The sequence below is a fragment of the Halictus rubicundus genome, chromosome 2 (genome assembly GCF_050948215.1).
Source record: "Halictus rubicundus isolate RS-2024b chromosome 2, iyHalRubi1_principal, whole genome shotgun sequence".
Classification (NCBI taxonomy): domain Eukaryota; kingdom Metazoa; phylum Arthropoda; class Insecta; order Hymenoptera; family Halictidae; genus Halictus; species Halictus rubicundus.
Genome location: NC_135150.1, coordinates 3,266,789 through 3,289,409, shown reverse-complemented (window position 1 = coordinate 3,289,409; position 22,621 = coordinate 3,266,789). Strand labels below are relative to the sequence as shown.

Below are 22,621 nucleotides of genomic sequence, written 5' to 3'. Positions count from 1 at the left end.
AGTTATTGGAGATAAAACATTTTAAGGCATACTGATTTCTTTAGTTAATGTAGAAGAATATAAAATCGGCAATGTTATATTTCCGGATTTCTTTAAAAATCGATTTTGCAACCAAAAATTTTGAAAAAAAATCACAGTCATGTGTGCGAGCAGATAGAAGTTCATGAATTTTTTCGTAATTTTTTGTTGAACATAACAGAAGAAATAAAACATAATTCACTATAGCCAAGTCCATCCTATAACTACCCGTGTAGCAAGGATACCAACTTGAAACTTGTCACAGAGGGTTTTCTATGGCAGCCTTATCGAATGGTGTGACCAAAAATTAATGTGATTTAGATTAGGCACTTTTAACTATCTTATCTATACCCCTTGCCGCGACCGGTACGACCGCTCATTGAAAGGGGAGGAGGAGGGCAATGTTACGGCGGCAGCACGATCAATGCAAAGACGCCGTAATGCGCAAGTATGTACCCTGCGATGGACCATCCCTAAGGAAATAATAAAAGAGAGAGAGGTTGTCAGGAAACTGTTGATCAGCTGGCAATTGAAGAGTCGATTGCCGAACAAATCGGACAAAAAATCGATAGATCGCACACAACTCTATATAACTTTGAATAACTGTATATTTGTTTAATAAAGAGTGTTCTGCTATTAAAATGCTGCGACGCGGCGAGATGTGCGAAGTGCCGTCGTAATTCGTAACAATATGATACTTCCGAGTGAAGTACTTTGTTGCCCGATGTTATTTGTAAGGAAGTAACCATGCACAGACTACCTTAAATCATTGCGAGTCGAATAATTTCTTCTCTATAAAATGGTAAGTTAACTTACACAACAACCTAGATCCACTACAATTTCACGACAGTCAATACACATGCTTCTGTCGTACTTCCTTGTTGTATCACGGAGCTATAGCTCTTGCGGTGGCGAAAATAGCCCCGAACAAAAATAGATGAGAGTAGTTTTTGGTAGAGTAGACGGTGCCAGTAGCTTCGAGCATTGCGATGCGTGTAACTCTGTAGCATTGAGCAACAACGTGTCGCCCAGATTCTGTCACAAGTTTAATTACAATTAGTCCGTTCCAGTTCATTAACACCAAATAAGGTCTTCATAAACATCAAAATTCACAAAAATCACAAAATAGATTCGTTGCAATTTTTCGGTAAAAGTCACACAATGATAGTAAATCGATAAAAAAGGAGCATTTTTAAATTTTATAAATCGATCTTGGAATTACCGTCGAAGTGGAATTTTTCTTGAGAAAATGTTGAAAGACGAATCGGAGAACGTAATAAGCAGCTACTTCAGCGCTAGCCTAGTTCAGCTGCAGAATGCGATCGGTCCACAGGATATGAAAAAATTCGCGTCCTTGAACAGTAATTCGGAAAGGATCGGCTTCCTATTGAAGTATCCGGAGGCTTATAATTTGTCCTTAGAAGTAGACAATCAGGTGTTGAAGAGCAGCGAGAAAGCTCGCCAACTCAAGGACCTCGGTAACAAATACTTTGGTCGCGGCGAATTCCGAAAGGCTCTGGAACTATACTCGAACGCTGTTCTGCTGGCACCTCAGCAAGGTAATTAATGATTCCCGATGTTATCGGTTCCATTTATTTAACATTATTGAAGCGTTACCACTTGCCCACGCCACATTTGTTTCGGGCAAATTTATTACCTGGTAACAACTGGCATACTTTCCACGGATTGTTCGAATAGTTATTTCATTGCGTTAAATTTATTGTAAAATTACAATTATGATATCACGACGAATAACTTAACTCCGATGCTGGTTTTACCGAAATTATTTAATAGTATATACTTTTCAACAAATACTACTCAAACAAATGTTATTTTTCATTTATTGATAAATATGTTTTTCGTACGTTAAACAGTTTTAGAAATATCGAACCATTTGCATTTGAGCATAGACATAATGTATGTCCATGAATGATAGAAACATGTCACCTATTTCACGAAAATAATAGGTGAATTACATAAAAAATATTCAAATTATGTTTATTAATGTTTCACTATTTTCGTTTTTAACCATACATCTCATTATTGATGAAAGTTTCGTAATAAAATAGTGACCAATGCAAAATACGAAAATTATTAAATACCCTACTGAAATTTTTAGAAGAGATTTTTATGAGACTGTTTACGAGTCTATAAAGAATACAATGTATAGAACGTAATATATAACATTGACAATATTTTGAAAAAGTATTTCTATTTTTTAAAATATTTTTATTTTGAAAAAGTATTTTTAAAAGTATTTTTATTTCTAAAAAGTACCTTTATTTATAAAAGTATTTTTATTTTGAAAAAGTATGTTTAAACGTATTTTTATTTCAAAAAGGTATTTTTGAAGTATTTTTAAAAGTATTTCTAAAAATTCCATTCGAATGTTTCAATTCTCCAGATGCATAGGCACAGTAAACAGATAAATACTTATTTGTCCTTAAATAGACGTTTAAATTGTAAAACAAGGAATATTGAGTTAGACTTTTGTAAATGGATTTTAATTAACATTATTCTTTAATATTCGCATTTTATTTCGTTCTTGTAGCTGATGTAATTGTGTTAATCCTGATTCGATCGACAGAAAATATTCAATATTTAAAAGCATTTACAGAAATGCATATAAAAATCTACCTTTCAGAATCAGGTGTCATACTAGCCAATCGTTCAGCAACGCTCTACCATTTGGAACATCACAATTGTGCGCTAACAGATGCTGAAGAAGCTATAAGGGTTGGCTACCCAAAAGAGTTGTTCTATAAAATCGAGGAAAGACGTGCCAGGTGTTTGCTCGGTTTGAAGAGGCACGATGAGGCTATGTTGGCTTTTCGAAATGCTTTGAAAGCTCTAGACGATACGAAACTAATTTTAGAAAAGAAACAAAAGCTTCAATCGGACATCAGATTGATGCTTGCCGTGATGGAGAAAAGCAATCAACTCGCGCAGAAGCATGCCAAACTAGCCCAGAAATTAGAAAACAGTAATGAACCACCTAAAAAGGCGATGCCAAAGATAGTGGCTCGTAATCCTTTGTATCCTGCGTGCAGCGTAGCAGTTGAAATTAAGGACGAAGGTGGTGACATAGGAAGACATGCTATTGCCACTAAAAATATTGAACCTGGTGAAATATTGGTCATAGAAAAACCACATTGCGCATTCTTGCTGGCGGAATATAGGTATAATTATCAAAGAATATTTAATTTTGACAAGAAACAAATTATTTTGATAAACATTTTTATCCAAGAATTATAAATAAATACAAGCATTACAAAATTTAGTAAAAAAGTGTAATATTTAAATATATCATATTTATTTTATATGTAGAATTTTACATCATAAATCTCCTAAATAATTTACATAAATTAATTACCACCATTTTGAGTGATTATACATCTAGAGACTTTCAGAAAGTACAAGAAGAGTGGCTTAAAATTTGTTAAAAAATTAATATATTTCCTTCCATTTCAGAGCAAAATTAAGAATGTATTTTTAACATCGTTTCAGACTTACCCATTGTCATTTTTGTTTATCAAGAATATTCGTACCATTGCCAGCTGCATGCAACGTTTGTAGTTGCGTAGCATACTGCAGCATCCGTTGTAGAAATGCAGATGCGAAGGTGCATCAAAACGAATGCGTGTTGCTGCCTACATTGTGGATTTCCAGCACTTCTATAACGTGTTTCTTAGCTTTAAGGGCTGTCACGCAGAAACCCTACGACCAGTTAATGAAACTTAAAGATAGGCTGGAGACTTCTAAGGGTAGATTCGATCTCTCGGTAGAACGACCTTACCAAGGACACGATTTTGAAGCTTCCTATGGACTGAGTAAGCAATCGATCTTATTATTATTTTCTACATTTTAAGATAATAAAAATTTTAACAAATAAATCAATCGATTACTTAAGTCACTAGAACTTTTTCTAGAGATACGAGTGTAGAGAAGCGAATTGAAAGTGGAAACATTATTATCAAAAGTATTTACTGCATTTAATTTGCAAAGTATAATTTAATTTAGCAATATTAAAAAGTGTGATTATATATATACATTTAATTTCTTTTTGTACAGTAACTCATGAACAGGAAAGGACAGTAGAAGATCTTCTCCATAGAACCTACATAGCCACGTGGCTCCTCAGACTCTTAAAGAAGGGACCATATTTTCCAGAAGCCGTTAAAACTCCAGATACAGTAGAATCAAAACCTTCGGAAGGCGAATTATATATAGGCGGCTTAATTTTACATAGTTTGATGTTACTACAATTCAATGCTCACGAGGTAATTTATACATTATTATACAATCACCAAGAATAACAAATAATAACAAATAAAACATATATGCTTTGTAAAGCCGTAGGGGACATAATAGAGAAAATAGAAATTGCAAGGAATCGAAAAATTAAATAATGAATTTTGTAGTAAAATATTTTAAAATTTATTTATTATTTCTTTTAGATATCAGAACTGACAATGTCAAGAGATGATCAAAACTGGTCAAAATCTAAAAGTATATTTATTGGTGGTGGACTTTATCCCACAGTGTCACTATTCAACCACTCATGCAATCCTGGTATCATCAGGTAACGAACCTAATGAAAGAATTTTTTGTACAGACATAAAACTCTTTATAGAAATGATAAAGCAAAGAAACGGTAGAAAATTCGCAGACAAACAAACAGTTCACCTTACTGAAGCGTATTTAATTTAGATTTAGAAATCTATCTAACATCTTTATACAGAAATAAAATATATTGTAATTGCTTGAGTCTTCGCAAAACAGTAAATTAAAAATATTATTCTTGCACGAATAGATATTTCATCGGCACTACAATGATTGTGCATGCAATTCGCTCGATATCACCGGGAGAAGATATCTCTGAAAATTATGGTCCAATTTTTACAAGAGCTCCTGAAGATGAAAGGAAGAGGACTTTAAGATGGCAATACTGGTTTGAGTGCAAATGTGAAGCTTGCACGGAACACTGGCCACTTCTGGACGAAATTGACCCAACGATTCTGAGGTATTACTATCTGTGTATAGTAATATAGTATATAATATATATTTTCTGTTTTTATTTAGCCGATAAAAGTATTATCAACGAAAATAAAATATTTAGTAGTAATTTCAATGTACTCGTTGAATTATGAAAACTTGTACAAGATTCTTCTTTCATCGCCATAGGGTAAGGAACCCAATTACTGTGTCTATATTAATTATAGTTATTTTAAAAGAATAATGAATATTAAAAAAAAAGAGATATATAACATATATGCTAATTGATTTTAATGAAAAAATTGAATATCTCTTTTTTAATATTCATTATGCTTAAAAAATAAGTATAATTAATATATTCACCGTAATTGGTACCCCCACAGTAATTTCGTCCCTTACCCTATGTGGAAAGCTGAAATAATAAAAGCAGAACATGTTGACTTCAATATTTTTTATACCACATTTATTATATTTTACGTGTATTGTATATGGTGTGTTGAACATCGGATTGAAAACAATACCATTCGATTAATCGTGTCGAGAGCTTCTGATGTTCTGATACATCCACGCAAATTGCATAGACTTTAACGTTAAGCTAAGTATTACGTTTAACTTGAAAAACTACATTTTAATACACACTTTAAAAAATTTCTTCTATTCCTTCAGATTCAAGTGCGACACCGGACCTGAATGCAGGAACATTTTGCCTATCAAAGCAGACACAAACGAATTTATGCTCAAATGCTTGAAATGCGGCAACAACACAAATATTTTGAAAGGTTTGAAAGCCTTACAGGACACAGACGCACTTTTCAAGGTTGCTTCAAGAAATTTGGAAGAAGCTAATAATATGGGTGCATTGAAAGCTTATTTAAAAATTTTGAAACTTTTGGACGAGACGCTCGCTTTACCCATAAGAGATTATCATATTTGCCAGCAAGGTGTTCGGTTATGCATGCTTCTTTTAGGAAATTCTGCTTACGTCTAAATAGAGATGTGTGTGTGTGTATATATATATATATATATATAAAAATATTCAAATATAAATATATATATATATATATAAATATTTTTTTTAAATATATATATATAAAATATTTTATATTTTTATATATATATATATTATTATCAACTAATTAAAACTTGATACAAACTGATCATTTCGAATCAACAATTATTTATAAGTGCAGCAAATTACACTTCCATCACATAGTTTTAACCTTTAATACATTGGAATATTTTTTTCATATATATCTTTGCTCTCATGTGAAGCTGTAGAGCATAGAAATCTTATTTGCTCAAAAAAAAAAAATATCTTTTCATTAATCAAGTTCATCATACTAAATAATAATAATAATTGCATTTTTATTTCCATTAATCGCCATCATGAAATTGAATATGCAACTATAGTGCATATATGTACAGAAGTTGCTTGGAGCTTCTGTTTCTTTAACACCGAATTTGTAATATGTACCACTCTTACAAAGCTTTTCAATTATCACATTGTGTTATGTTATAATGATGCATTTAACGTCGTTTAAAGAACGAAAACTGTCATTTTTATAAGAGTCTGTTTTACAATTACATTATTGCCAAAGAAAATAAAATCAATTAGGAAAATAAGTGGGACCTAATTAATGTTTCTAAAGATTGTAAATAGCTAATAAATATATTATGATTCATTATTCTGCAATCAAAATTAACAAAAAGAGAGAAACAATAATTGAAGTAAACGAGAAGTTTCAACTTTTGAGAACTACAGTGATAAAATAGGGCAAAAAGCTTCAAAAAACGAAAAGATCGTTTTAGTATTTTAAAAGCAAATTGATACCTACAATTTAAATATCCAGAAGCCTTGTAGGAAGTAAAAATAAATAATGAATGCAGAATTTTCAGGTATCATGTATGCAAATAGATGTACGACAAAATAATTAACGGTTTTGATGAATTTTATTACGTACATTCAATTTTGAACTTCCGAAATGTACATATCTTGCTTGTTTTATTAATGAAATCACTTGAATATGCTGCTTATATAAGTTTTCATCGAATAGTTTATTATATGTTAAAAGTACAATTATTTGGTACGACAAACTTGATGAAAAAGTTGTTTTCGTGTGTTGAACAAATGAAATATCTGTATTGTGTGTACGCTCAAGTTCGTAACAGTATGTAATACGTATCTACTATTGTCGAAAGCATAAGTGAAGTGTTACTTAAAAACGCTAAATTTCGGCATGTTTTAAAATACCATTATGTAATAGTAAAAATATGGAAAAACTTCGGATACGCTGGAATAAAAGAACGTAACGACACCGTGTGGACCGCAGTACTAAATAATGTTGAGACCGATGAGCAACTGTCATTTCTGTTATCAGAAATTGAAAACGCAAGTGAAACTCACGCACGAAGTTTTCAAATGATGAAAAACGGAACAAGTTCTCGCACATTAACGGTCGCTGTATTTTTATAATACTAAATAAACGCGAATAATATATACAACGATAAGGGAATGATGAATGAAAAAAGACTGATGCGTCGCTACTTTAATCAATTTATTAATTAAGACATTGAAAACGCTAGTCTTCAATAAGAAAGCCAAAAAAAAAATTAATACGATACAGTTTTATTTTAGAGTCTTAGATTCGTAAGAGTACAAAATAATTAATACAACATAAAATGACTGTCTTCAGTTTCCGTAACTTTTTCACACCGAAATGTCTCTGGCCCGAGTCTGCATCAATCTTCTCCCGTAAGTTAAACACTCACCGTTACGTTGATCATCGTTAATTATTCTCAATTGTAACCGAATCTCTTTTAACGCACTCGTACACTTAAAGCAATGAGCACATTTCGTAGGAGATCCAACGCACTCGAATAGCTCACGTCACAAAAGAAATCTTATATGCGTGTATATTGCAACTATGTGTAAGTTACGCGTACGTTAAACGTGACCGTGTATGTGTGTGTACATGTGTATGAATGTGTTTATACACGCACGAATGTGTGTTACCGGTGTTTCAATAATAATCATATGTTACGCACGTGGGTGATATCTTATGCGTGTACAAAATTAACAAATTAAATGAGAAATGTTGCGTATGTGTTTGTTTTTCCTTTAGCATTTTATGAAATGTCTTACTCATTATCATTGCTTCGTCCGAGTTATACACGCATGGTAACGATTATTTTTTGTTTTTCCTTTTTTTATGTACATATAAAATTGGTTTTCTTTTGTCTTCCATCCAGCACATTTAGTCGGTCCATTCTCTCGAACACTTTTAGCACCTAACTGTAAGTAAATAGAGAACACATTTAGATAAACGTTCATCTGACCCTGGCATTTTTAATGTCGTTACACATTGCTGCTTTCCACTGCGAATCGAAATTTTAGTATACAGAAAGATAATAACAGCGGATGAAGTCCATAAAAAAACCAGCAGCGATGCGTTGATTTAAGTCTATTGTCACCGCAGACCGATGTAGAACGAAAATGAAAAGAACAATCTTGTGTCATTTTTCTTTCTTTTTAACGATCTTAAAGCGATCAAAGGGGTCATTTGGTTTCGTTGTCGAGTTTTGCGAAAAACACCGTACGATGTTTTCTCTTATGCTGTTACAGCAAAATTCTGATTTTTGCTTCCGAAGTACTTTTAACTTTCATTGTTTTGTTTGTTAATTTGTGGGAATGTTAATACCGTCTGTCGCGGGAATCCGAACGAGAACGACGATCTCGGCTGCGGCTACGGGTCAGTGATCTCCTGCGAGGGCTACGGGATCTTGACCTAAAATATTAAAAGCACATTTTATACCACTTTTACCGACATTAAAAAAATAGTTCATTAATGTGCGGCTCCCCACTTCGTCTCAGAATTTCAAAGCATAACTCTGTGTCACCGTAGACTTTCTCCAAATATTATACTTGTAGAAACATGAAATCAAACTTTAAAATGAAATATGAGACGAAACGGAATGTCGCACTGAAACACATAGGTACAAAAATGATCGCAAGGCAATCATAATAGAATTAGGACAGGCTAATTCCTATTTGCCTAAGGGGTGATAAAACTAGTTAGACACAATAATTAATACAAAATGACATCTCACCAATAATGAGAAACCAATAAACGAAAGTAGGATTAATTTGGTTAAATTAAATCTTTACAATTAACCGTTCAATATATGTATATGTATGTAAATATATATATATATATATATGTGTGTGTGTGTATATATATACCACTATATATAGACCATATATATATATTTTTTGATAAATACATATTATGCACCATGCGACAGTTCCCTGGTCCAATATATAAAATCATTCATAAAATAACGAAAACGATGATGGAAAGAAAAATATAAAATGCTTTACAATTTCTTTCAGAAAATCTGTCGAACAAACATAAAACAATACTATTTTGCGAAACAGTTGTTCATTGGGCCCCAGAGAACGTGACGCCGTAGTAAAAAAAGATAAAAAATCTTTGAAAATCGGTGAAATACCAGACAACTGTGAACATGTAGTGGTTGGTGGTGGTGGTACTTGGTTGGGTGGTGGTGGGATGGTGTGTAGGTGGTGATCATTTTGCTTTGCTCAGTTGAAGAGAAGTGGCGGTCGCGTTGTCGGCTAAGTTTAACGTGATGGTTGACGAGTAGTAGTAGTAGTAGCAGTAGTAGTAGTAGTAGTAGAAGTTGGGACGGACGGACGGACTGACGCGCTGAGATTTTGACAGAAGTATTCGTTCATATCGCGTCGGCTGTTCGATGGATTCACGATGCTCCTAGCCGCTAGAGGTTGAGGTAGCCCGAAGAAGTCTTTTTGTAGGGGAACAGACGGACTGACGGACTGACGGACAGCATCGGACTGTCAACTGACGGACGACTTGGCTCCTACCGGTGACTGGTGGTGACTGATGGTGACTGGTTGGGAAGTTAGTGGGCAGGCAGGCTTTTTTTTTGTTCAGTTTTGATTGCTAGACTTTTTTTCACGGTGGCTGTAGTAGTAGTAGTAGTAGCAGTAGTAGTAGTGGCGGGGAGACGAGCAGAGCTAGGAGCTGACGCTGGTAGAATCTGCAAACGTCAGTTTTAGCAATATAACCATCAAAGTTATCATACTCCTTGCCACTATCGGTATACACGAGAGATTTTTCTTAATCCAAATTCACAAATTTGCACATGAATTTCACTTATTAGCGATAGTTCCGTTATAATTAATCCTAGACTGCCCACTCTAATGCGTACAAAAAAAGACTACTTGCTGCTGATCGATTAAACTTATATGATGAAAGTACAATTGTCATCTTATCCTTCGTATACTTATCGCAACGCATAGTACAGTACGTTGAAAGTGGTACTTTTTATTCTCTAAGCAAAATAAAAATTCAGCTTTATAATGCTAACATACAAAACATAATTAAGATAATTAAAGGCTGCTTCAATGCGTGTACGATAAATAAAAATAGCTAAAGTATCAAGTGCATTTCAATCACTTTGATATTAAAGTTTCGTTATGATATAGAAAGAAAAAACTATTTAATAAATTACAATGTTAAATTTGTACTTCATTCAATATCTGAAAGGTTTCTTAGAGACCTGAAACAACAGAATTTTGTTAAGCTCTTTGGAAACTCACAAAATTTCCTTTAATCTACAGAAAATTAAAGTTAGTCTTCAGCAATCAAATAACTTTTGACATCAAACACTTTAAAAGTAAAATCAATCAGATTCTATTTATATGGTAAGAGCACCATAAGCATTAGAAATAAATTACTTTGGAATGATAGAATTAACACCAGACACCGCTATGATTTACTTTTATATGCGACCGGTGCTACTTTATGTGCATCGAACGAGCTTCATAGTTGCTAACTAATTCTTACTCTTATACGATTTTTTTATTTATATTTTTAACTACATCTTCGTCCTCCGTCTACCGCACTTTGTTATAGTCCTGTCCTCTCCAACTTATGCCAATCAATTAACACTCTTTGACCACCAATCGTGATTATTGCGCAATTTTCAATGTTTAAATACATTTTGACAATTATTCTACATGTTTCATATGATACATTGTGATTCTGCGTGCAAAATTGCGATGATCACAATACAAGCGGTACTTGCAAATACCTACTTGCAGCTTGTAGATTGGCTGTGCGTTCTTGGTAAGGCTCTGAAAAGTTCATAAAATTACAAAATAATGAAATTACCTGGAATTTCGGATTAGCGGCGATCTGCGTGGACTTCTTGACAGCGACCTAAAAGAAATTAAGAAAAACTGTTGTACGTTTTAGACTGCTCATAATGTTGCTGATCACCGTGATTCACTTTGATTTCTTTCTTTTGTCTAGTCGCACCTGAAAAATGCTGGTGAATAACGCTAGAAAAGTCTTACCTTGGGAAACGACCCAGTGATTTCCTTCGGGGACTGCGAGATCTGGACCTATAAAGTTGTCAAAGAGATATACGGTATGTGAATCCTGTTCGCTAAGCAAATTCACAAAGGAGATTACAATGAAAAGAAAATGAGCTCAAAGTGCTCAAATAACTCTACCTTTACCATAATTTAAATTTTGCCCTAGCATCTCCCATTAAGATTTCCCATGCAGTGTATTTGATTGCTCTTTAACTAACATTGTGAATTGTCAAACTTAGCATGAAAACATTTTATAGTGTGCAATATGTGAATTCAAGTATTACTTTCTAAACTTGTATTCACATACGAACAGTAGTCAAAAGAGCACTAAGATCAAATAAATGCAATGTATAATATATTCTATCTGCATTCCTATACAAAATAAGTAAAAAAATACTGAGTTATATATCCGCTGTGCATAAAAAAATTCACCGAAACCCGTGCATCATTTCTTGACATTCTTATTCGTTAACTGCAGTGTAATACCTACTTGGCAAGACACTTAAGTCATCTGCAGCAGCTCAAATGTTGCTGTAAAATGCAGATATTTAATGTTTTGAGATTTCTTACCTGGAGTATCTTGGACCTGGTCTCCGTGCAGCGCGTCGACTTCTCCCAGAGGACATCTCTACCCTTACTCTGGTTCCACAACAGCGTCTATAAATAACCATTTTATCTTTTACATATCAAATTTGATAGTTTCTAATTAAGAAAGAATTATTAATACGTTAAACACCATGCCAGTCCATAAGGAATGACCATAGACTTTATGTTTATACCACACCGCTGCACTGACTTTTCCCATTTGACAGTAGACTGCTACATAAATTATAAAATCAAGCAAACTAGACATGGCGTTTAACATGTGAATATCATACAATGAGACATATTATGTAAATAATGATTGCTTACTATACATTGTCTACCATACATTATGCGTGAATGGATTCTGAATACACTTACGTTCCATCTAATCCTCTAACTGCATCTTCAGCATCTCGTGGGTCTTCAAATTCCACAAAAGCAAATCCAGGTGGGTTTCTAGCAACCCAAACGTTTCTGAGTGGACCATATTTACTGAACGCACTTTCAATTTCGTGTTTACTAGCGCTGCTTCCCAAGTTACCAACATACACTTTGCATGAAAGGTCCCATTCACGGTAACGTGACATTTTGCGTCTGAAAACATGGCATATATACTCTATTGATGCCAAACAAATATACTATAATGTCATGACTAATATAAGTGAGAGATATATAGTACTCATAATACATAACACAAAGATACATTTTAAGTAAACTGTATTCCTTGTTTCCAGAACTCTAATACATCAAAGAACCGTGGTGAAATTTTCAAAAACCGCTCATGCTCGATTTAGCTGCAATTTTGAAGATAGTTTCACTTTGTCTGAAAACGATGTTTACGAGGAGGATTTTAAATGAAACTATTTGCAAAATTTCAGCCAAATCCGACGTGACCAGTTTTCGGAAGTATAGTCCCAAACGTTACTGTAATCCTACTATTTTTACAAGTCTGCTATATTCTCTTATAGTTTTATAAATTTATTATATTTTATCTATATTATACATTTTCTCAAATAATAAATTCGGATAAATTAAGAACGAATGAAACTACACTTATTTTTACTAGTTTCATTATTGAACATTGAATGAATTGACGATTTTGACTGTCACTTTACTTGTATATTAAAAAAATATCGACCGGTGACGAATATATTTATTGTTCAATATACTTATTTGCGATACGAACTATACTATATGCGTAAAAGTTTTCAAATGAGGGCTACTATATACCACAAATTTACTTAGATACACACGAGTTAGACTGTTACACTGAAAAGGGAAAGTCGGAATACCGCCATGTTGTGCTTTGAATGTACTGCGGTGATAGAAATTGACTAGACTTAAATATTTCGATTTATTGAAAGAAAACTATATCACACTATGGAAAACGCTATGGCAGCAACTAATAATTATTATTCAAGCATTTTTATATGTATATATACAGAAATATCACATGAGAAGTGGGTTTGCATTGGATCTAACAGAAACCGACGCCATAGAAATTTTGAAGCATTTTCCTCGTTTATCTGCTCTGTTCTTACAAATAATTATAAACGGATAAGTTTCAGTTGATCCTAAATAGAATACCATGTTCTACTTACGTTTTAGGTAGGAGAACTTATTAAAAAGACTTTTACAACTTCGCGACACACACAACCGCTCCTCCGAACTGCACAAGTAGAAATGCTCACAAAATGGTGGCGTGTGGCGTGTATAGTGTTATTCTTCTTCCGTGGCCTCCTTTCTAAGATGGCATTGGTGTTGCTGTATATTGTCTCCTACTCTCTCGTCAAATGAATATTTAATCTTTCTGTAAAACGTATATCTGTAATTTTATTTAGACATTCAACTTTTAATATTCGTCTACTTTTATATCTTGAATATTTCTAAATTGCAAAATGTCTTTCAACTATCTACGTAAAAATGTTCAGTTTATTATACTGAATTTAAAATTTACATAGAAGTACCGTTACATAGAACTAGTGTATGACGAATCAACGATTTTATTTTAGTAGTCAAATATTCAATTCTTCAATTAATGGAAAAGAGTAATTTTAAATGAACATTGTACAAAAAATCATTAAATACTCTAATTTGACTCACTGTACAGGCAGTGGAGTAAATACTACAATTACATATTCAATATATGTATAAATAGGGGAGAGTCATTACGTATATTTTAACACCTAAATTTTATGTGATATTTATTATAATTTGGCACTAATTTATGTGCAAGATAATATTAGATATTCTAGTTTGATGTTTAAGACATCTACTCAACCTTAGTTATTTAACCTTCCGTTAAGTAATAAACGGATTATATCATACCTATATTCAAAATTTACTTTCCCAAAATATATTCAATTTATAAATAAAAATAATAAATATGATTAATTTATATTTTAACAATAAACAAATGGAAAATCGGTATCCAATTATAATACTCATGATCTTGAATGAGGTTAATGTATTTCAGAAAAAAACCGAATGTATACTAACAATTATTAATGATTAATTGTTCATATTTAGTTTTCAAGTTACAAGATTATAATCAAATTTGTGACTTTTCAAATCTCACATAACTTATAATATAAGCTATACAATTGTTTTATAAATATGTGAAATATTTTACAATAAACATATACTATATTTCAGAAATGCAAAATAAAATTACCTTGTTATATAATTGTCAACTAAAATAAATTAATTGTAATAAGTTATATCAGTTGTAACTAATTCTTTAAAATACATAGAATTTACAAGATGCAATATAATTTGTAAATTTTTCATTTTATATTTTTATTACTATATTCCGTTGTTCATATTCGTCACCTACAAAAATAATAATGGAATACTAGGTAAGATACAATATCAGCAAGCCTGTTACATCAATGTACTAATAATTCATTTTAAAATTGAGTCAATTATGTGCATGAATTAAGTTTATTTGAAGAGCCCAGGGCAACAAACGGGTCAGCTCGATTTCAATGTGACCGTAAAGGAACAAATTCTTTCGATAGTTCGGTGCAACAAACGGTCATATCATGAGATGTTTGTGACTGTTTGTTGTCCTGAAGATTAAAAACTCCAAGTGGGCAGTCATGTATAAATCGAGCAGACCGTTTGTTGCCCTGAGCTCTTCATATATTAATTTTATTATAGTAAAAACGATATATGTATAATTTACTCTTACATATTTTATAAAAAAAATGTTATTTATAGTTTATAATGAAATTTACAAACATTATGAATACAATTTAAAATATAGTGTTTTTTTTTAAACTGTATTGTTAATGAACAAGTCTCTTATAATCAATTTTCTCAAGTTGAACCAAGGGTTTTAATTGTTCTGCAAAAATTCTCATATCTTCTGCTATAGCATCTTGACCACTTGGTGCTAAAACGCTTAGTTCCACTAAATAGCTTTGAGATATAGCTTCCACACTTTCAGGCATCTTTCCTTGTTGAGCCATTTTAAATATCTTAGAAACTGTGACTTTCATTCTACCTTTACGGAACATGTAACCACGGGCAATGTATTCAAAGTCTAATCTACACCCAAGTTCCGTCAGAAAGTCGACAACTGTATTACTTGTTGCTATATCTAAGCTGCTCCTAACAATTGTAGGTCGTGATTTGTCACCCAATTCTGGTTGACCAATATAACGCAATTGCCATGGCATATCTTGATAATCTAATGCTCTTCTTACACGTAGAAGTAATGGTTGTTCTGATCCTCTGAAATAAACAAGATTAACTATTTACATATTTATTGTAAAAATATTTTTAATATTATTCTATTTACCTAATACTGAAGCACATTTCATGGTCGTTAAATGTTTCCGGAGCAGTATCAACATTGTCACATAAACCACGTAACCTATGTAACAACACTTCAACAGCACTATCTAATACTGATCCTTGTAATAGATATTCTTGATTAGGAATTATATTCGATTTAATTGCTGCTGATAAACTGTCCATTGCTGTACTTATTGGAGCATTCATTTTTATAATATAAATTTAATTCAATATAAATTTCTTTCCTGAATGTTTGACAGATAAATACGGTTAGGTTAATGTTTGGTTGCGTCTCGCATGTGTATCTATCTATATATGCGTATGTGTATACGCATATATTTTCTTACATATCATTATAGTACTTGTTATCTTCCGAATCTATCCTATCTGTCCGAATATAAATACAAAATTGATCTAATATGATATCTTATGGTAAAATATTCGGAAGTATTAATATTTAACAGCATAAAATTGCCGAAAATTATATAAATAAAAAGATAATGTTCCTATCATGCTAAATAATATTACGAATATATATAAAACGAATGAACACATTGTAAATGTATAAACCTGGACTTAAATTTCTTATTTACACGAACATTCGTTTATACAGTGACTGTGGCACGTATAAAAAACAAGTTAAATACAGGTGAATACAATGAAAAATATGAATTGAAAAATGAAGTGAATTATCTATGAAAAAGTATGTTCTTACAAAATATGGAAAAATTACTTCGCTAATACAATCTTAAGTCGGTTGTTATATACTACAATCTTAATGTAAAATCTAGACACATATGTTTAAATACCCGGCTTTACAGTTATTGGCATGTTACGCAGAAGCACATGCTACGTTTGTTGCTTCTGCTAATGAGTAGATTAAGTTGAATGCGCAAGCGCAGAAAGAAATTTACAACATGGCGGAACGCAGGAAAAGCAGGAAGCGCAAAGATGTAAGCATCACATACGGCTGTAATTATTATAATATTACTTAACTGCACATATGTATTGTTGTATTTATTTAGCGGTTATAAATATAGCTGTCGTTTTTATGTTAGATTAATTTTATTTTATTTATCGAAAATATGTGTCATGATTAAGAACTGTTTCAACGGAGTCCGATGACGTAGCAAACCCATCAGTCATTCTTTCTATTCAAAGTTTTGAAATTGGTTTCAATTATACCAATAATTTCATGTTTTATAAATTACTTTATACTTATTTTTACGAAAGTTGAATTAATATATAAATTGTATCGTTTATAAAGAATGTATAGGATAATTTTGATAATATTCTGGTATATTTTTGGTCACCATCTGTATCTAAACTTTTAGTGCACCGTTTTTTTTTTAACAGTATGCGACAAATCACGTGTTTTACTTAATGCATTCTCATTCATTATTAAATTAAATTTCTTATTAACGATTTAAGTTAATTTCTTAGCATTAGCAAGTCAAATGTATGAGTTCGTTGATGTTTCTAATACAATGTTTTTATTATTTATTATAGGAAGTGGCAAATATAGATCATGAGGTGGTTGAAGACAAACCATCTAAGGATGAATATGCGGTGGCCAAATGGATCCGTAACAATGTGCCGTCGAAGAAAACGAAATTTGATAGAATCCACAATGTTGAGTATTTCACTGGCAGTCGTGCAGTGGATGCATTGTTGAAAAACTCACCGTGGAGCAAGTTCAAGTTTGAAACGCGAGAACAGGTTACAGAATTTCTTGATTTGATGTTAAGACATAAATTCTTTCATAGAGCAAAAAAGGTAGTAATTACTGAAGAAGAATTATGTAAAATACGTGGAATAAAGAAAAAAGTTAAAGATGTGAAAAAGGACAAGGACAAGAAACCGAATGAAAAAGAAAAGGAATATTCTAAAGACACCAAAGATGCAACAGGTGGAAACGATGGTGAAGATAAAATTGAAGAGAAAAAGAAAAAGCCAAAAGTGAGTTTTGATAAACAAACAAAATATTTTGATTATTTGTAAAAGACAACTATTATTCAAGAATAATTGAAAACGTTATTGATTTATTTAGGTACGCTTGGAAATGCATATGGAACAATATTTTGTTGACTGTAACGATGCTTATGTTTGGATATACGAACCAATACCAGTGTATTACTGGTTCTTTGGAACCCTTGTAGTGTTAGGTGCAATTGGTGTTTGCCTGTTTCCATTGTGGCCATCAACAATTCGCCTTGGTGTATATTACTTGAGTGTTGCAGGAGCTGGATTCCTTTTATTTGTTACGACATTAGCAATTATTAGACTGATTGTGTTTTGTCTCCTTTGGGTTCCAACACTTGGCAGATGTCATCTTTGGATTGTGCCAAACTTGACAGCAGATGTTGGATTCTTTGCCTCGTTCTGGCCACTTTACCAAGTTTGTATCAATTTTGAATTCTATTTTACTCTTATGGAAACAATTATATATAAATTTATTTACAGTATGATTACTATGGTGGTTCATCATCAAAGGATAAGAAACTTAGTAAAAAGAAAAAGAAGAAAGAAAAAGATGCTGATTCCGATGATGGAGCATTACTGCAATCGTAAGTACAAATTTCAGACCATAACTAATCATTCTATTAAAGATTAAAAATCATTGTAACAGTTTGGTACTATTTTTGTTGTTTTGCAGAGATGAGCAATCTAGTACACAAGAATTCAACACAGAATATGCTCAAATTGGAGAAACATCACCTAGTGAAGAAAATAAGCTGCCTTCATCTGAGCTGGTAGAGCGTGAAGAAGGTAGTGAAAGCTCAGGAAGTGAAAAATCTAATACAGGCCGGGATTTTGTGATGGTTTAAAATAGAAACTTTTGGTAATAAATAGTTTTCCTTTATTTAATACAAATGCTGTGTCAATTAATGGTTAATTTTTGGAAGTTTTATTAAATAATTCAGGGATTGTAACATACAAGTTAAACAGTTATCTTAACGTTTGAAAATATGAATCGTTTATTACATTTAATATTAAGTATAGCAAGAAACAAAAGCGCGGTTCACCAATTTAGCAAATTTAATCTGCTTCTTGCTTAGATGAATATATTTAAATTTTTTTTTATGTAGAAAGTGAACCAGAAGATCTAGATATATTTTACAGAAAGAAGATTTTTGTAACTATGCTATAAGGATCCATCTTCGAGATTCCAATACAAATATGTATGCTTATTTAATTCATTATTAATCAACATTCATTTAGATATATATTTACATGTTATTCAAAGTTATTGTGTCAAAACGTATACTTACGTTAATGCAGGTGCCTGAAACCTTCCTGCATCAATTACGAACTGTTTTTAACAATTTATATTGTACGATACAGTATTTTACTATAACAAAATATTACATTTCAGTGACATGATTTCCTCAGGTGTCGTAAATGTACAGAATCGGGTAAATAGAATACGAACTTTACGAACAAGACTACAATTATTTCTACAAATTGTTATTATACCTATAGGTTCCTTATCAACACGATAATGGTTTCATAAATTTAATAGCATCAATTATAATTTATAATTTTGTGTACAATTTTCAATGATAACATTTATAAATCTGTTATTATTATATTTTAACATTTTCGTTGGTATTGCATTAATACCAAAAATCATTTTTATCATTTTTAAAGCATGGATCATAATTTCTCCTATCCTAAAATAAATTGTAAAAGGCATATGTGTAGTATTTTATTCTTTAATAAATATATACTTTTGTTAAATAAATAATATGTGATATCATAATCTTTAAAAATATGCTAAATATTTATCATTTTTTATGTAGGACCATATGTAGGTTATAAGCATCTTTCACATATATTAGTACTGAAGGGTTTGCCGATTAGTAATATTACAGTACGTGCTTTTTCAACTCCTAATATTGTTATAATATTTAGCAGTGCTTTATTCGGGGTTACTTTGTATTAGTTTTATTTTTATCAATTTCATAATTTAAATCGATTATCATTTTACAATGCATAATGTACATCTTTCTACATTTTCTTCTTCAACCACAGAAAACCGCAATGCTTGTAGAAGTTAACCGCAATGGTTGTTCTTCGTCCCTTAAAACCGATAGATTTTAATCCTTTTTTCAAGGATTTTTGACCATTAAAGAATTATTCAATTCTTTGCCAAAACATTACTTTCTCTTCGACATACACTATACATAAAATGGTTCTGAAATAATCGATTATACTTTGCTTAAACTAATTGTTTTATGATTTTAAAAATTCTATATCTATATTGATGAACATATATATTAACATCAGTTGTATTGTCCTCTGATACAAAAAGAAATCATTAATTGTAAACTTCGTACTTATATGCAAGAAATTAATTTCCGCGAGAAATCGATTCTTATGTTATAGAGACTGATCTTTAACCCCCCTTTTCGAACTTTTCATCTTTCAATGTTGATTTCACAATTATACGAAATAAAATAACACTTTAAATATATTAATTGTTTAGATTTTACGAATATTTATGACGATATGAGATAATTATTGTAAAATTTATCAATTTGGACGATCTTCTGAAGTACAATCTGATCTTTTAATACCTCGTTTGTCATAAATAATTTATCGTTGTACTTATATTACTACATTTTGCGGTATGTTCGGTGCCATTTGCATTTCTTAACACAAAGAAATTATTTTAAATACCGTATGCATTTAATAAATTATTATATGTATGCCAATCGCTACAAAATTGTAATAAAAAAGCTATAAACGCAATATACACGCAAGAATTTATAAAAATCAGAATTATTATTATTACATGTTTGTAGATACCCAGATAGCACACGACGTCTTCTTTACGTCCATTTTAGGTCTGAGAGTCTTATGTCTTTTTCGAGACTAAATAATTTGAATTTCTTGGAGATGTTAGAATAGTGGCTATTTTACTGTACAGTGACTAAAATACTGTTTCTTAATTTTGCTATTACTTGGAATGACAAAAAAAATAAATTTCATTCATTACGAACACGTGGATTAGGTACATAGGACACAATACAATTGCATATACCAATAATATAGTGATAAATATAACATAATATATACAGTGAGATCCATTATAACGAGACATGATCAAGTGCATGCGTACCCGGCAAAAATTCAAAGTCGATTTTCTCGAAAACAAAGACTCACATGAAAAAATTTTGTTCTATATTTTCGACTTATTTTTTCATGTAGAATCACCCTCTTTTCGCTTGTACCACCAGTTACCGAACACCCTGTATATACCCTGTATATATATATACCCTGTATATATATATCGTTTCCCCAGACTGAGAGTACGGTTGAAATAAACTGGACTCCCGATGGGTGGAATCGCGTAATATATACAATATAAAAAATCATTTCTTAAACAATTCATTCAAAACTCTATTTTGTATATCAAACCAAACTCCCAACGTTTGTAATTATATTTTGGAAAATATATCCTGTATCCGCAGATATTCCGATTCCTGTCATTCCGAAAACTTCCACCGCAATCCTTACGTTACATTGTTAATTTTAATTTCAATTTTAATTATAATGTTCAATTTTATAAGAAATAGTAACAAAGAAATAAATTAAAAACGATAAGCGTACTTTGAGACTTATTTCCTCCATTTGTTTTTCATGTCAATTGCACATTTGGTCTTTCTATTTATTGCTTTATTTTAAACTCGTTTCTCTCTTAAGTTGTGTTTTCTATTTGATTTTATTTTAATTAACATTTATGAATATGTCTTTTTTAATATGTCTTTTAGACACCTTAAAGACGTACCGTTTTGTAACACGTCGTTCGGAAGACATTTGAGACGTTTTGAAGACGTCTGAATGTCCACCAACAGATGTCTCAGCTCTTTTGGTACGAGCGCCGGATATATCCGGCATCCATGTGGCAGACTCTATGTACGAGCACCATCTATAGTGACACTTGTTAGAAGAAACATTATTAACCACAGTGAAAATCTTTATACAAAAGAGGACTGACCACGCGCTATGTGTGCGTTTTCGGAGCGGCGCACAGTGGGCAATTTGGACGAAATCGGATTCAAAATCAAAGAACTTTCGATAGAAATGAGGTAGAGCGATGAAACTTTTGTTAAATTAAAGCTGAAACTTTGTAGAATATGGGAAAAATAGGGAGATTATGGTACGAACGTTTTTTAACCTTGAGATAATTCGTTAAACTTGCACAATTTCAAGAAAATTATGGTTTTTCCAATACCACGCGCGGAAAAAAATTTTTTTTAACATGCTATACATCATTTCCCATAGATTTTTTCACGCTGATTTCAAATCTGGTCTCAAAATTTGTCTACGACCTCAGGATTTTGCAAAAAATAGATTTTTGTGACAAAAACTAATGAAGTCATTTTTTCGTTGAAATGATTGGATGGTAATAATCTCCCTATTTTTCCCATATTCTACAAAGTTTCAGCTTTCATTTAAAAAAAATTTCATCGCTCTACCTCATTCCTATCGAAAGTTCCTTGATTTTGAATCCGATTTTGTCCAAATTGCCCACTGTGCGGCGCGGCGCAGCGCCTCGTACAGCAGGAGTGTCACGGCGGACAGAGCGCAGGTGCCGAAAGGGTTAAAGACGTCTTCCTGTTTGGTCGTACCACATAACATTGCCGTTTTTGTATATTAAAATACAAACAATACATTTGCGAACCAATAATCTTTAAGTAATGATGATATGCATCACCTTCATAAACAGTTTGGGATGCTAATTGATACGTATTGTTGTTTGTAAAAAAAATTATAGTTCATTTGATGAATTCCTCG

General features: G+C 31.9%; 4 protein-coding genes and 1 long non-coding RNA gene across 12 annotated transcripts; 3 read left to right on the top strand and 2 right to left on the bottom strand.

The window, feature by feature from the left end:
• Nucleotides 1-1,087: 1,087 nt before the first annotated feature.
• On the top strand, nt 1,088-6,023 carry LOC143363932 (protein-lysine N-methyltransferase SMYD4). Its single transcript, XM_076804463.1, has 7 exons — nt 1,088-1,577; nt 2,663-3,197; nt 3,526-3,848; nt 4,090-4,298; nt 4,476-4,600; nt 4,832-5,041; nt 5,680-6,023. The coding sequence occupies exons 1-7, from the start codon at nt 1,268-1,270 to the stop codon at nt 5,999-6,001; spliced, it is 2,034 nt and encodes a 677-aa protein (XP_076660578.1). The 5' UTR covers nt 1,088-1,267; the 3' UTR covers nt 6,002-6,023.
• Nucleotides 6,024-6,405: 382 nt separating this feature from the next.
• On the top strand, nt 6,406-8,115 carry LOC143363569 (uncharacterized). Of its 2 annotated transcripts, XR_013083854.1 has the most exons (3): nt 6,406-6,741; nt 6,813-7,332; nt 7,370-8,115. It is a non-coding gene; the product is annotated as an uncharacterized LOC143363569 (long non-coding RNA). The 2 variants fall into 2 exon arrangements; XR_013083850.1 differs by lacking the exon at nt 6,406-6,741 and having other exon boundaries at nt 6,748-7,332.
• Nucleotides 7,552-13,771, bottom strand: LOC143363532 (RNA-binding protein 1-like). Of its 7 annotated transcripts, XM_076804101.1 has the most exons (7): nt 13,618-13,771; nt 12,395-12,610; nt 12,002-12,088; nt 11,411-11,458; nt 11,226-11,273; nt 8,712-8,798; nt 7,552-8,305 (listed from the first exon to the last, which is right to left on the bottom strand). In XM_076804101.1, the coding sequence occupies exons 2-7, from the start codon at nt 12,601-12,603 to the stop codon at nt 8,302-8,304; spliced, it is 483 nt and encodes a 160-aa protein (XP_076660216.1). In that variant the 5' UTR covers nt 12,604-12,610; nt 13,618-13,771; the 3' UTR covers nt 7,552-8,301. The 7 variants fall into 7 exon arrangements, with proteins under 7 accessions (XP_076660216.1, XP_076660228.1, XP_076660234.1 ...); XM_076804113.1 differs by lacking the exon at nt 11,226-11,273; XM_076804119.1 differs by lacking the exon at nt 11,411-11,458.
• Nucleotides 13,772-15,219: 1,448 nt separating this feature from the next.
• Nucleotides 15,220-16,145, bottom strand: Med18 (mediator complex subunit 18). Its single transcript, XM_076804094.1, has 2 exons — nt 15,822-16,145; nt 15,220-15,754 (listed from the first exon to the last, which is right to left on the bottom strand). The coding sequence occupies exons 1-2, from the start codon at nt 16,022-16,024 to the stop codon at nt 15,307-15,309; spliced, it is 651 nt and encodes a 216-aa protein (XP_076660209.1). The 5' UTR covers nt 16,025-16,145; the 3' UTR covers nt 15,220-15,306.
• A 498-nt stretch (nt 16,146-16,643) lies between these two features.
• On the top strand, nt 16,644-19,513 carry Trp1 (translocation protein 1). Its single transcript, XM_076804532.1, has 5 exons — nt 16,644-16,770; nt 17,327-17,776; nt 17,868-18,215; nt 18,281-18,384; nt 18,474-19,513. The coding sequence occupies exons 1-5, from the start codon at nt 16,735-16,737 to the stop codon at nt 18,643-18,645; spliced, it is 1,110 nt and encodes a 369-aa protein (XP_076660647.1). The 5' UTR covers nt 16,644-16,734; the 3' UTR covers nt 18,646-19,513.
• Nucleotides 19,514-22,621: the final 3,108 nt, after the last annotated feature.

Coding starts and splice junctions, on each gene's coding strand:
- LOC143363932 (XM_076804463.1), top strand. CDS start 1,268: ATGTTGAAAGACGAATCGGAGAACGTAATAAGCAGCTACTTCAGCGCT. Junction 1,578..2,662: donor TCTGCTGGCACCTCAGCAAG/GTAATTAATGAT, acceptor TCTACCTTTCAG/AATCAGGTGTCATACTAGCC. Junction 4,299..4,475: donor TACAATTCAATGCTCACGAG/GTAATTTATACA, acceptor TATTTCTTTTAG/ATATCAGAACTGACAATGTC.
- Trp1 (XM_076804532.1), top strand. CDS start 16,735: ATGGCGGAACGCAGGAAAAGCAGGAAGCGCAAAGAT. Junction 18,216..18,280: donor CGTTCTGGCCACTTTACCAA/GTTTGTATCAAT, acceptor ATTTATTTACAG/TATGATTACTATGGTGGTTC. Junction 18,385..18,473: donor GATGGAGCATTACTGCAATC/GTAAGTACAAAT, acceptor GTTGTTTTGCAG/AGATGAGCAATCTAGTACAC.
- LOC143363532 (XM_076804134.1), bottom strand. CDS start 12,603: ATGTCACGTTACCGTGAATGGGACCTTTCATGCAAAGTGTATGTTGGT. Junction 12,089..12,394: donor GTTAGAGGATTAGATGGAAC/GTAAGTGTATTC, acceptor GGTTATTTATAG/ACGCTGTTGTGGAACCAGAG. Junction 11,459..12,001: donor CCAGGTCCAAGATACTCCAG/GTAAGAAATCTC, acceptor ACAACTTTATAG/GTCCAGATCTCGCAGTCCCC.
- Med18 (XM_076804094.1), bottom strand. CDS start 16,024: ATGAATGCTCCAATAAGTACAGCAATGGACAGTTTATCAGCAGCAATT. Junction 15,755..15,821: donor GAAATGTGCTTCAGTATTAG/GTAAATAGAATA, acceptor TGTTTATTTCAG/AGGATCAGAACAACCATTAC.